The sequence below is a fragment of the Amphiprion ocellaris genome, chromosome 4 (assembly GCF_022539595.1).
Source record: "Amphiprion ocellaris isolate individual 3 ecotype Okinawa chromosome 4, ASM2253959v1, whole genome shotgun sequence".
NCBI lineage: Eukaryota > Metazoa > Chordata > Actinopteri > Pomacentridae > Amphiprion > Amphiprion ocellaris.
Window position 1 is genome coordinate 12,028,454 of NC_072769.1, and position 15,104 is coordinate 12,043,557.

General features: G+C 39.2%; 1 protein-coding gene across 1 annotated transcript in view; it reads right to left on the reverse strand.

Moving 5' to 3' along the window:
• Positions 1-15,104, reverse strand: part of stx8 (syntaxin 8) — a 40,346-nt gene that overhangs the window by 19,486 nt on the left and 5,756 nt on the right. The window contains exon 6 of the mRNA XM_023263730.3: positions 14,650-14,742. Coding sequence (XP_023119498.1) covers positions 14,650-14,742 — 93 coding nt within the window. The remainder of the gene's footprint in view (positions 1-14,649; positions 14,743-15,104) is intronic.

The window sequence follows — 15,104 nt, forward strand, 5'->3', positions numbered from 1 at the left end:
CTGACTGACTGACTGAGGAGTTATGGAGGGACTTTGATCTTCATGCCAGACCCTGTTTCACTCATAATGCACTCACACGCATGGAGACAAATATGCTCTCATGCATAGACGCTGACACAAACACACGTGTATACACACTCTGGTCTATAAGCACTATACAGACGGACACACCCCAATCAGGCACACAAACAGAGGAAAGTGCACAAACATCTTGGATGCAACGTGCTTCCAACAAACCTTTGGGTCCCGAACACAGGAGCAGTCATCATCGCAGTGTTAACTCACTGTTCAGGGGAACACAAGAGTAGTAAACAATACAAAGCTATATCAGCCACAATAGAGATGTTTTACTATGGAAAAGAGAGCTTGGGCCACTTGGAGTATATCTGCTGAAGATCAGTTTGGAATGAAACATAAAACATCACAGAGGTGTTGTTCAAAATCCAAAGTTATGGTGGGATCCAACTTGGATTTTATTTGGGATCATGCACTGAGCATCCTTTTGACAGCTTTCAATGTAGCTCTTAAGTTCAAAGTCCTAATAAGCAACATTTGATAGAGAAGTCTATCAGACACCTGACTAATAAGTAGATCACAGAAAGACGACAAACAGGTCACCCAAATCTTCAAAAGCATTCTTCATACCAAATTTTGTGCTGCTGTTTTTAAACATCATCATATTAATTCATGCCAATATGAAATTGTATCAGATTCTTGTTTGGAAGCCTAACAAGATTGCTTAACAGAAAAAAAGTTTGTGCAAGTAAATTCCTGATGTTGTGCCACAACAATTATTCTTACTGTGTGCTAAAAAGAAGTAAAACAATGTAGGAAATAACAGAATATACGTAATTTGTTGAATAAGAGGAACAAATTCAAGTGCGCCAGGTACAGAGAAAGGAAAGAACATTTTCAGATCTTGGCTGTTAGTTCGCTGGCAAATCACACTTCTAATGTCTAAACAAAAAAAAAATCCCTCTTACAATTTCTCCAAGAAGACATCTGCAAAAGTTTGTTTTGTTCAAACAAAAGTAAAACAGCAGAGGATTTTAAATGTCTGTGATAGATGGCAAAAACAGCAGCAAATGCTTGCATCTGAGAAGGTGGAACCAGCAAATGTTTGGCGTTTTGGCTAGTACAATAAGTAAATTGATTAAAAGACTATTACAATAACTGCAGGTTTTTGTTTCGGACTGATTTTTGCAACTCTACTCTCGTGCTACTGTGGTGTAAAATGAGCCCATAATTTACAACATCAGCACGAGAGGGGCAAACCTCCCTGTACCTCAATGCTGCTTCCATTGTTGCACAACATGCCCACATGAGTATAGAAACATAAAGACAGTCAAAAAGCAGCAAGCATAAGCCCTAGCTGTTAAGGCCATTATATTCCAATGGCATGTACCACAGCTTTTAATCAGCCATTTACTTGACCAAATGTTCTCCATTTGGTGTGCTCAATTTTCTGACCCTATTCTAGTATTGTTTTCCATTTTGCAATTTTCATTGTGATGTTTTCAACTGATCCAAAATACCGCTGCTGAAACACACAATGGAATTTGAAATTGACAAAGGCAGTTGGGAACATTTGGCATGCCAGGGCGGCCTATGAGACAAACTGCTGAAAGTCTTATCCCATCCCAACAGTCTCCCACATAATTGCGGGTAGCTGGGACTGGTGGAGGGTACTAAGCAAACAGCAAAAAAAAATGACACACCAAGACCACATCCTCCACTGTGGGCTATATGCTCTAAAAAACATGGCTGGATGCACAGACAGTTAGACACAGCGAAAAACCACATGCATACACACACATTAGTGCAAACGTGAGTATATTCCCATGAATCGATGACACACACTAACACAAGTCTCATACTCATGAATTACCTATCAAGCCGGAGAGTGACCTACATGCATAAACTGCGGTTATTTAAACATCTGCACCTACAGCTGTTGTGTAATTGCACTGTTCCTCCAGCTGATGAGCAAAAAGGAGGAGATGCTGATTGCTGGAGGTGAAGAAGAAATCTCTTCGGGGAATAAACAAATTAGCAATCCCTGTGTAAAATCCTGTGACTCCCTCATCATCTGCCCAACACCTTAATACATCTGTCACACAGACAAGAAGGCATACAGCCTTACTATTCTAGCCAGTAGGTCTAATCACAGTGTTTCACTGAGGACTGGTGCTCTGCCTCTGGCACTACTGCCCACTAGTGGGTTCATGTGTGGGCTACAAGGGAGAGCAGAGACAGGTAACCTTAAATTTTAGCTTGATATTCTCTCAAATAGATATTAAAATGAGAACAAAAAATATCAGATACAGTAAAAACTTAAATTTTAATAATTGTTGCAAGAATTTGGTATATAAAAGATAAAATCACTGCTAAAAATGTATATTAGATTACTGGTGCATGTGTCTTTTGGGGCCTGCAATCTAAGAACATACTACACATTTTTAGCAATAATTCTGGGATATCAAGAAACTGTAAGTTCACATAATGCAGGTAAAACATTCTAGCAATTTAAAACACTTTCATCTTTAAGCAGTAGTGGGAAGCTCAATGAACATTTGATACACTGACAAAACTATTACGACCTGCCTAATATGCTCTTGGCCTTTGTTGTGCCACCGTAACGGCTCCAAACCACCGAGGCATGGACTGAACAAGCCCTCTGATGGTGCCCTGTGGTGACTGGCACAAGACGTGAGCAGGAGATCCTTTAAGTCCTCTAAGTTGCAATTCGGAGCCAAAACAATCTGGCCCTTGTCAAAGCCGCTCAGGTCTTCACACCTGCCTGTATCCAGCAAACTGATTAAAAGAACTGTCTGCCTGCTTGGCATTCAACATGCGCCGTTTTTACAAGATAATCCACATTATTCACTTTATCTATGCTCATGGCAGGGTGTGTTTATATGTCCATAATGCTACACTTAGAGCCCTACTTGTCTCAAATGTGTCACAATAGCAGCTTAGAAATAATATGGGAGGCTGGGATTAAGCCGAGAGTAAAACAGATGAGAATGATCAGATAAAAGATCAAAAGCCTTTTTAAGGAGACATGCTTGTTCAAGCAGCAGACCTGTGTGGTGATCCTAGGACACAATATGAACGCCAAAATTTGTGAGGCCAACTGCGTTTTTTGAAACTGTCTTCCTTTTTAATGTTTTGTCTTGAATACAGTCTGGATGGTAGATAGTGGCTGATTGCACACATGCAGGGTTATTAGATAACAGATGAAATGGATAGGGTAAAAAGCCTTTCCCACATAAAAGAAAGGTGACCTCCCAGTGACAGATTTCTGCAGCATGATTAAAGATTTGTAACACCTTTTAACGGGACAGCAATATATAACTTTGAAGGTTAGGTGATGGGTATCTTTTAGAGAGCCATTTGACGCTTGAGCCTGTCAAATACCTCTCCAGTGAAATAGCAATACACAGTATGTTATGTCTACCATTACCACATATTCTAGTACAAAGCAGCAGTAAAAATATTTTATCTATTTTTATTTTTATTTATTATTTCTCATAAAGTACCTATATATTTTTTAGATTTTTTTTTTCTACTTAAAAAAAATTCATAAAAACCTTCCTTTTTGTAAATTGCATTTCCTTCTCCCTTTGTCCCTTTCTTTCTTTGCACTAGCTGTGGTAAAAGATGTTAAAGGAATTCTTGTGAGTGAGGTCGACTGGCCAAGATGTGCACTTTTCTTTGCCTATTTGTATTTTATATCACTTTCTTTTTTTTTCTTAGTTTCTCTCATACTGTCCTTTCCAATATCTCGGTCCAAGTTTTTCTCCCTCATCCACCTTTCATTTGCTCCATCAATCATTCACTGCAGAACATCTCAGACTCTGTCAACTCACTGTCTTTGCACAGTGCATTTTTAAGATTAACCCACCCTGTTCTCTACCGCACTGTGTGTGTGTGTTTGGTTGTGTGTGTTTGTGTGTGAGGTCCTGCACCAACATTTCCCCTTAAACTCAAGACCATCTCTGACTGGCCAGTGGCCTCTTAGCTCCTCATGCAGATATAAATACGGCTCATGTGCCAATCACAATCTGACAACATGTGCTGGACATGTGGTGTGCACTTTCAGTACAAACACAGTGATCTCACACTCAGACGAGGCACTTACACTCTCAAACATACACACTCATCTTTGTGCACACACACTGAGTGCAGGCTGCTAAAGAACAGATGTACATATGTGCACTTGCACACACACATAAACACATAAAAATGCCCAGCAGATGAAGGTGCAATCTTCCCTCTGTGGTTAAATGGGAACCACGTGCTGGCTGTGGGTTGAGGCAGACTTAGTAAAGTAAGTCCTTCCACTCATTATGTGGGATGACCCATGCTTCCCTGAGGCTGAGGAGAGCGCAAGGCTGCTCTCTGCTCGTCGGCCCTTTGAACGTAGCCTCCAAACCGGAGCGGTTAGCAATTAAATAAACAGAGGGGGAGATTTGTTCCCGCTGTCACTTGCGTTAGCCAAAAGGAACCTGCCAGGCCAAGCCTGAGTCAGTCTAAGGTACCATTAAATGGCAGGGAATCCTTAACTTAGAGCCAAAAGCACTGGCAGCTGAAACTGTAGAGGTTCCCAACCACCAATACCACCAACACGTATAGCTAATATGCTTCCCTTGGACAATCAGCCCGCAAATGCTCTCCAGGGACAAATTACAGCACAGTATCAACAATAGTTTGCTGTTAAATTGTACACATACCACATGCACTACGCAATTCTCTGCAAAAAGCAGCAGCACTTAACTGTGCGAACAAAATGCAGTTAAATCACGACATCTTCATTTTGAGCAGGTAATATAATGAGGCAGTGCTGACCAGCAGACAATGTTATATCTGTATACAGATAATATTTCACATCCTATCTATGATTGACATATTTATACACACTCCATAATACAAAACGATGGCCAATACCAAAGATCTTGCTCTCTTTATCCACATTACAGCATCATTGTAGAATTTTCCAAATAATTCATACGAGGACAGCAGGGACAGAACAGCAATAAAGTAGGCAAGAAAAGTTAGGTGAAAGGGTGCATTCTGTGACCACATATATATGGAATATAAATCAGCTTATTGCAGAGAAACTGCAAAACAAAAATTCAAGGAGCTTTTCAAATGCTATATGACGTGCATAGAGAATGTGCATATTAAGGATTACAATAATTATTGTAGGCGTATAATTAAATAAAACAAAAGAAAATATAAATTCAATTTGTGTGAAAGAAATGTATACAGTCTGTTATACTGTATTAAATTAACTTCTGAATGAATTGCTCTGAAGCAAAGAGTAAAATACTATGGAACTACAATACTGCTACATAGAGCACATGTATGAACTGTGTCAAATATTTCTTTTTATGTTTTATGTCTCCCCAAAAAGTCATGCCAGTGTCAGTGTTGGTCAAATGTCTTGGCAGTTCTGCAGTACCTGGTTGTACTGGCTTCCCTTGATCTATGCGTAAAAGCCTTAAGGCCTTCTCGCAAAGCCAATAAAAATATAATGTTTATAATATAATTATTCATTACTTCAGTCAACATAAGGGTGTAGTATGGCACAGACTGTGATAATTAAAACTATTAATAGGAGCAGTTGGATAACATGTTTGTGTGGTGCCAAAATAAATGTTTAAAAATTCAAGTAAAACCCTCAATATAACAAGGCAGACAATAAAAAAGAGGCTCGATCTCTATTTAGCATCCTTCAATGTGAGACAGTGAATGAACGTCTGGACACAGTTGTATGTCATACTGGTGTAATGGAAAAAAGAACTGGAACTCTCCAATAAAAAACAAAAAACAAGCAACTGCTGAATGAATCGTAGAAAATTAAGCATAAGTAATAATGAGTTTTCGAACTTTAGCTGTTTACGATGACTGAAATCATGGATCATCGTCTCAGCAAATGGCTGATGTGTGGATGGTTAAAAGGTTACTATAACACATAAAATTTATGGAATAGAAAATAACAAATTGCAGAATCTGTGGTGAGAGATGCTATAATAACAGCAATACCCCCTTAATAGCCACTACAACAGTATTAAAATTACTGAAAGACTTGGTAAAAAGACCAAACCATTCAAAGAGCACGCACAACCCAAGAAGTGTTGGTTTCCAAGAGTTGTCTCATCTTCTGCTTTCAAGACAGTGGTGGGAAAGACTGGTGAAATCATACTTTCTTCAGATTTTTTTCATTCCTCATTAGCGGACACGTTTTTGGGGATAATGCACAATTGATAGTTTGTGAAAAAGCTTGCGACTGCCAGCATGGTGGCTGAGCATGTTGTGGAGGATGGATGGGACAGGGAGTGGAGGAGAAACAACCTCACCCAGTCTCCAAACAGGCCTGTTGGTGGACATCTGGAAGGGATCCGGGTCTGCAGATGAGCTAAGCAGGACTGACCACACCTCACTTCTGCATCATACTGTATATTAGGCTTCTCTGGGTGCCTGCTCTCTACCATACGCACAATGTCTGTGGTGTGTGGATGTGTGTGCGCATGTGAAACAAAGAGTGCAACAACAACCCTGAGAGAATTTTAGGGCTTTTTACCGTACAATCTGCTCTCACTACAAAACTGGATGTAAACGCAGCTAGCCACATACTAACATCTTAGCATTCAAACACTGTCCATCTTTAATTCTAGCTTCATATTTTTGCCATCACCTTTTATTTTTAGTGAATAATGTAGTGCAGTTTAGACTTCACTGTCCTTGCATCAGACCTTCTGAATCTGCTTTGCAACAGCTGTGAGTAGTGGATGGGTAGTCTTACAATTACGTTTTCTACTCATTTGTTACAAACAGTATGTTGCACTGAAACAATCTGTTAGAATTTTTGTTTATCTTCTCTAAAAAAATGACACCAAATAGCTGCATTCTAAATAGTTTCTTTGAGGAAAGAGTTTATTGCTAAACAGGCAATACTTGAGCTGAGCAGACTCAAATGAGAGATTTCTCCTTCACCATTTCCAGCTAAAATCAACCCAAAGAAACATCAGCTTCCACAAACATGCCAAGTCAGGATCATCTGATCCAGAGAGCTGTGGCAAGGGTGGTTCTTAATGTATTATAATATCGCTTACACAATAACACAGAGAAACACACAGACATGAGTCACCGCGATGCACAAAAACCTTCGGTGTATTATTCTCAAACACAGCAATACAAAGTGCGTTCAAGTCTGTCCTGTACCTTCTGCATTTAGTCAACACATCTTACTCTAATATGTAATGAAACAGCTATGAAATACCCACATTTACAAAAATACCACTTTCTACTTGCTTCTCTGTTAATGCTGGGCTCTTGATATAATGGGGGGCATTAAATAATCAATAATGAAGAACAAATGTAGACAGCTGGAAGATGGCTCTGCTCTTCAATCAACACTGCTGAAGCATTGTCAATCTTTTACCTGTTGCCTGTTCCTTGTTATTGGGGTAACTGCAAATTTCTGTAGTGGTTTCAATCTTTGCTGAGCTCGCTTCACAGGGGGATGGAATGACTAACCTTGGTCAATATTTGTTTTATTCTAACAGTGAAAAGTGAGAGTGCTAAATCAGGCCTGAACGTCGTGCCGGGTGTCTCCACCATCACCTTCCTCGACCACAGCCACACATCAGTTCTCTTCCTGGAATATGAGCAATTCTGCCACTGGCTTTTTTAATGGGGCCTTTTTTTTGCTTACAACTGTCACCAGCACACATTTGCTCCAGATGGATCGAGATAAATCAAAACCATGATCCTGAACAAAGACTGCAGCTTGTAAAGCGAAAACCACGAAAGTGGGAAACATTCGAGGGTGAAAACCTCCTACAATTACATTTTAGTATGTATAAAAATACTGCAAATGACATAAGAAAAACACTAAATAATTGTTATTATTCAATTTAATTTCACCTCTTTACCTCCTTATACCAACTCCTATACTTCTCTTAAAAACTCATGTTTATACTCTTGATCAACATAGGAATTGTGTAAATTAAGTTATCCTCAATATATTGGCAACAGAGAATATCAGCGATAATATGTACAACTTTAAAGGTTCTGATATGCTTCCTGTAGGCAACGACTCTATCAAAAAGGCTTTCACAGAGTGCACCTGTAGCTCATCAGGTTGAGTGTGCGACCAATAAACGGGGCGATAGTCTCCGACACAGCAGTCATGGGTTCAAAACCAGCTCATGGCCCTTTGCTGCAGGTCCTTCCCTCATTCTTCTCCCCTCTTTCCTGTCTCTCTCTCGCTGCTGTCTATCAATGAAGCTCAAAAAAGGCCAGAAAAAAAGACTTTCACATTAGAATCAGTCACTGATTTTATTGCCACTACATGACCATGAAGAAATTCTATGCCAAGAAAGGCAGTAAAATCACTTAAGAGACCTTTCTGTACACTTTTTAGACCCTGAAACTTGAAGGAACAGACACATAAACTAACAGAGGTCTAAAAAAAACACTGGCACAACATACATCTATACAACTAGTTGCATTTCTAGACTGCCTTGAAAATCAAAGTCTAAATCTGCACTTTCTGACTAAAAAGAGAGACTTCAGTGCATTGAGGGAAACAAAAGAAGGCGTGATTGATGAAATGTCTTCAGACGTTTTTCTTTAAGTGTCCAAAAATGTTAATTTCCTTACTGTGCCTAAACTGGATTATTCATCACTTGCTGTTGGTTGATGTGACCCAAATCCCTCACGTCATTGTTAGCCCCCTCCTCCACAACTCTATCAACGTGACACCAAAAGGCGTTAGACAAAGACGGATGCCGAGACGGATAAATAGAGAAATAAAGACGCAAGGACTCATGATTGATCGTGGTCTGGTTAGGGAGGCACAGAAGTTTGGTCAGGCGGTACATCTTCATTTGGTTATCTTTTGTCTTCTTCGTGTGTGTACAGCTACAAAAAGTCTTTACAGAATCATTATTTTCATCTTCTGAAACAGCTTCAATATTCAAAAAGTAGAAATACAAAACCATGTTGATGCATTTCAAGAGTAGTCTAAAACTGGCATTTTCCTATGAGAAATGAAACCAAAGACCATAATAGCGTGGGTGTCCAACGTAATCCCCCATCATCTATATAGCTCTCAATAACTCACAAAGTCAAACATCAGTCAGCCAGTCTGGTGGTCACACAAGATGATGCTCTCTTTTGCGGCTCATTGCAAGTTTGACATTCCTTTGATGACAACACTCTTTTGAACACCGCATTACGACTCTCCGCATTTCCATGCCGTCTGGAAAACACTACTCACTACTACCAGCCTCACTTTCAAATGGAGTGAATCAAACAAACAATAAATCAATCCACAACTCTGACCACGTTGATTTGCTGCCTAGTGCCATCATTACTATGGTTTATTTGCTCACCGAGTCGGTTTCTAAAAGCAAAAGCAAGCATGGGTCTGGGGTAGATGCTGATGTCACTGTGCTGTAGCAGTGGGTGCCCCTCTAGCCTCACTCCACTGTTTATTTGGACGTCATTAATGCTATCCATATCAGCCTTATACACGTCCAGCTGATGGCGAATCAAATCAGTGATTTAATTATTAGAAATGAGGTCCATTGTGACATTTATTTTAGCAGCTGGCTTACTTACAGAGAACAGTTGGCAAGTAGCGCTAGTTTAACAAGGCTGGGAGACAAAGTGCTTAAACAACACTCCATTTACTGAAAGGCCACAAACTGAGCCACTGTAGGAACCGTTGGTTTTATTAGGGATTAGTGACATTAAATCCCTAAATAATGGCAGCAGAGGAAAAAGTAAAAATTAAATCACAATTGCGAGACTGACAGAAAAATGTGTATAATTTCAGTAACAGTTTTTGCTTTGTACAAACTAGACAGAGAGCTTAAGAAGACAAGATCCAAATTGGCACAAGCTTCGACTACACTCAGCGTTCTCAGTAAAAATAGGAGAAAATGTTATTCTCAAGTCCGTCTTTGCCTGTCAGACTTTACGGCCAACGGCACTCTTAGTAGATCGCATACTGAAAAACTGTCACAACTCATTTGGGCTCAATATTAAGATTCAAACCTGTACATTATGTACATTTTAAAAATCTGTGCAATATCATGTTTTATAAATATACAACAATCTGTGCAATATCACCATTTCCACTCATGGACAAACCTGTGCAATATCTTGTGATTTTTCCCACAGGCAGACAGTTTTTTTTGCAATATCTCAATATCCACATATTAAAAAAATAAATCAGTACTTATGTAAATTTTTATTTATATTTATATTTTTCAACTGATGTTCCATACATGTTTGTGCTATGTCCTGTGTCATTACAACACTGCAAATTTACCCACTGTGAGCTTCATAAAGGCTCAGCTTATCTTGTTTTATAATATCATCAAAGAAAGGAAAACAGGGGAGAGGACATGGAAAGGTTGTGTGTTTGATGTTAATATAAAAACACATCTGCCAGAGTAGTCAGAAGTCTGATTGCTATTCAAAGTTCCGTCTTCACAGATATATGAAACAAATGGCGGTGACTGATTGAATTGTTTGTGTGATAAACTTTGAGGAGCAGATTTAGTTGAGCTGAAGACTGACGATGAACTTAAAAGATGCAGAGAGGTAGTGGAAAACAGAGAAACTCATTAGTCATTCAAGTGATTGATGGAGTCTGAATATATAATGCCTGCTCATGATGATGCAGTAAGCACATTAATACACCTGATAATTGATTTGAGCCATTCGCAGATGTTATTATTGTCTGTCGACGTCAAATGGTTTTCAATTACACCTACTGAATACTCATGAGATACACTGGTAAATTTGAGAGGAGAAGCTTGCATGAGGTACGTAGTGTATGTCATAGCCACAGTATTTCACCACCAGCCAAATCCAATTCAGAAAGCGCCATTAAACTCTGACAAACGAGACAGCCTCAAACATTTGCCACCCTTTTCAAAAGAAGCTAACTTAATGAGCCAGCCACTGTCTGTCACTCATAAATACAGGACACTGACATGGGCCGATGTGGCTGTTCCAGGCCACAGTATGAGAAATATCAACACCAATAAAGTAAAATTAATGTTGATCCTTCTCAGCGGTGAGGGAAAATGCTTCAAGCCATTTTAGTTGGTATGTGTCAGGCTATTTTCAGCAACATTTAATGTGGAAATGAAACCTTGGAAATGGAAATGGTAACATCACGTATGAAATATTCAATAAAAAAAAAAAAAAAAACATGACAGCACATAATTTAACAAATTTTAACACACTAACAATAAGGATTTTTTTTTCTTATACTGTGACTGGGATGTAAAACGGAAAATCTGCAGTTTGAAACGGATTCATGTTATGTGCTATAAAACAGAGACTGCAACTGAGATAATTGGTCTAGTTACTCATTTATACGTTTCGGTCTATTTTGATTCAGTTGAGACTGCGATGGGAGTAACTCGGGGGCTTTGGGTTCATCTTTAAATCTCTGAAAAGGGTCGTCTTCCTTGCTGACCTCGGCCAGAATTGTTTCCCGAAAAGGAAATGACTGCAACCTCCACTGCACTTTGGTCATGAGCTAGACTTGAGCAGCCGAACTACAAAGAGCTTAATCTATTTATAGGAAAACACTGCTACAGTACAGTGATCTGGGGGGAAAGGAACCCCACAGGACGGAAAGACAGTGGGACGCCAAGGTTACGCGCCAACTGTCAAGATCAACAAGAAGCCTTGCCATTCTCCAGCTTCATAACTAAAACCCATTTCCCTTACCTCTCAGAAAACATTAAACTATACTCTTACTTTTCACATTGCCGAATTTGACATTTAATACAATGCAGCACCTACTAAACTGTCTCAAGCAATAATCCAAGAAATGTAAGAATTTTTCCCTGTTGAAGGCAGAAATCCATTCATTAAGTGTTAATTACTCACATAAAGATAAACAGTACTAGATTAAAGCACACTTTAAATATAGTCTGTGTCAGAGTTAATGCTATTATAATAAGAATATTAAAGCAATGACACTTGCTTAACTATCCAAGAGAGCAAGAGTCAAGGCTGGGTCTATGGGGATCCAGAACCTGACAGAAATTAACAGAAAATTCAGTTGATTCAATTGCTGGTATTGACAACAGTGTTTTGCAAAGGATTGAAAAAAAAGTATTTGTGCTGGGCAGCCTCAAAGTTAAGAACCAGCTTTTTTTTTAGTGATTTTGCACCTGACTGAAGTATTCTGGCAGCATTTTTAGTTAGTCTGCGCTTTGAACTGCACTGATGCACATATTTTGACATAAAGAAATAAATACACAAACGTCTTTTTTATTGTGTGGCAAATCCATTCAGTCTCTTCTACCAAAGCTTGTGTGTTGCTCCAAAGAACTCTAAATCAGGCTAAAGAGAAAATGGGGTCTACACTGTATGATATATTCCCATTTTCCACCTTGTCAGCCACTAAAGAAAACAGATCTCTCCCATAACTCAGCCGGAGAGGATGCAGAAAAGAGAGGGAACATGGTAAAGGGAAGAAATGTGAAAAAAAATAAAAATAAAATAAAGGACTGTTGAAATGTGGCAAAGAAGAACAGGAAGTGAAAACGAGATGGTGGAGCAGCAAAGGCCTCACAAAAAGAAGACACATGGGGAGGTAAAGAAAAGCTGTGGAAATTCAGGTCCTGCAAATCATAACCTGGTGACAACAGCTTGAACATGAAGGTAAATTGTTGACAGACATCCAGAGGAGTCTGTGAGGAGCTTGGTCCATCAGATTCTGTTATTAACAGCCTATATGTCCCCAGGTTGGAACGCTATGACTGACTTCCATAAGAATCATATATTACAATATAATCTCATTAAATACCATACCAAGTGATGGAAAAAAACAAACAAAAAGCAGGTGGTGTGTGCAGGCTTCTACAAATTTGTATGCTATAGGTTTCAACACATGGAGTCCATTAACCACAGGTAGCGTATTTTTGACCCTTACAGAAATAAAGAGTGGAGCTCCCTGCAAATCTATCTTTAAGAGTCGTGTCATGTGGGATCTAAAAATGGGAACATTGACAGGACATTGTTTCTAGTGCCAAAACAAAAATCTCACAAAGCGCAAATAGTATAATTGCCCATTCAGCCTCACCTTATTGAAAACACTGACATCAGATTTTTTAAAAAAACAAAAAACAGAAAACAGGTCAAACGCCACGGCAGTTGGAGCATTAGAGCAATGATCAGACTGTGATTCAACACAGTGAGAGGAGCACAGACTCAAACAATCATCTTTCTTTTCTTTCTCTACAGAGCTAAACATCTGCCGTTGCTTCCCAGCAGAAGGGAAGGTCGTACATTTCCACGCCGAGATCACTCAGTTATACAACCTCTGGACTTGTTTGGGCACAACTGCTCAGACAGGATATTACACGATAGTACAACGCCTTCTACTCCCAACTGCAAGCTGGTCATCAAAGCAGAAACAGACAATAACTGTACTGTAGGTGTGTGAGCCCACTCCATGTGAACAGGTTAAGAGGTTAATCAGGCAATTCACCAAAAAATAATATTGCAATCATTTTAACTTGTTGTTTGGACTCGGACAATGTGTCCTATGAAGTCAAATCCTCTCTGTTGAGATTCAGGCTTCTTCCCTTTGTGTCTTTTAAACAGCAGATTCAACATCGCCGGCTAATTACTGAAGCCTTGAGACTATGTATTTTTTATCTACATGGGTGAGAAAATATGAAATCTAAAGTTCACCCACTCTCGCCTGAATGTGTGTGACAAATAGTTGTAGCCATAGTGTCACTTAACCTCACCACTCATTTAATATTACTGTGGGTAAAATTATCTACTCTTCTCTTTTACTGGCTCACAGTTCCTGAACTGTTATGCTTCTTTTCCTGCTTGTCAGTAGAGAAACTGAGACGTTAATGCATGTTCTGGGCTCACTGTCAGTGTAAACATTAGAGATACACAATTAAATCTAGAATATGATAAGAATACATGCTACATCTTCTCAGTAAGGCAAAACTCTCAGAATTTGGCCTATTAATTGATGTAGTCTTCCAAGAGAAATGCATTAAAGTATCTGATTTTTTACCGGTTGACAGATGATCGTCCCTAAATCTTATGTCTAATGTACCGGCCGTCTAGGCAGAAAAAGAGTCTGGAGCAATGCACATCATTTTGTATAGAGCATTCTACCTGTGATGGAAGCTATTTATGGACTAAGTAAGAGTGTTTTTGCCAGGAATAACTCAAAGACACCATTAGCTGTGAGCAGATCTGATTCCAGAAACACAAATCTCGTGCAGTTTTTTTTCTCCAAATTATTTAAGTTTCATGAACACAGAGGTTACATTTCCCTGTGGGGTTCATGACAAAAGATAACTATGCAGACATGATCATGACCTGAATGTGAGGTCAGGTGCTCTGACAATAGTAGTTTAGTGCACATATGTTAATATGTGTGTGTGCTTGGTGCTGTGTGATGGTGTTAGGGAGTATCACTGCCCAGCAAAGCACATGAGGCAAGTAGTTCCATTGCAGAACAGAAGCAAGTCTGATTGCTTTCACACTGCACTGTGTAATGTGTCTGGAATTTAGTTTGCCGAATATGTACAGACGCACATGTTGAGCTTTGAGCTCGTTGAGCTTTACCGTTCTGTTCGTCCAGCTCATTGCCGATCTCCTGGCCCATTATCTTCTGTCGACTGATGACAGCCGCTAGTGCATCCAAGCCTGCATCCTGGGCTGAGAAGAGTGAAATTTTATACTGTTATAAAACATGAACATGAGAAAACGAAGTAAAATTAGTCAATGTCAGACAACCGTGAAAAAAAGAGACCTGAGAAAAATGTATTATACTGAAGAATTAAAATAACACAGAAATCCCCTTTGAAAAAGCCATTTGTAAGGATGGAGCAATTATGGTGCATTGTGATTGTTATATAATAACACAATTATTTTGGAATTAGAAAAGATAGGCTGTTAGCAGAGAAGAGAAGAGAAGAGAAGAGAAGAGAAGAGAAGAGAAGAGAAGAGAAGAGAAGAGAAGAGAAGAGAAGAGAAGAGAAGAGAAGAGAAGAGAAGAGAAGAGAAGAGAAGAGAAGAGA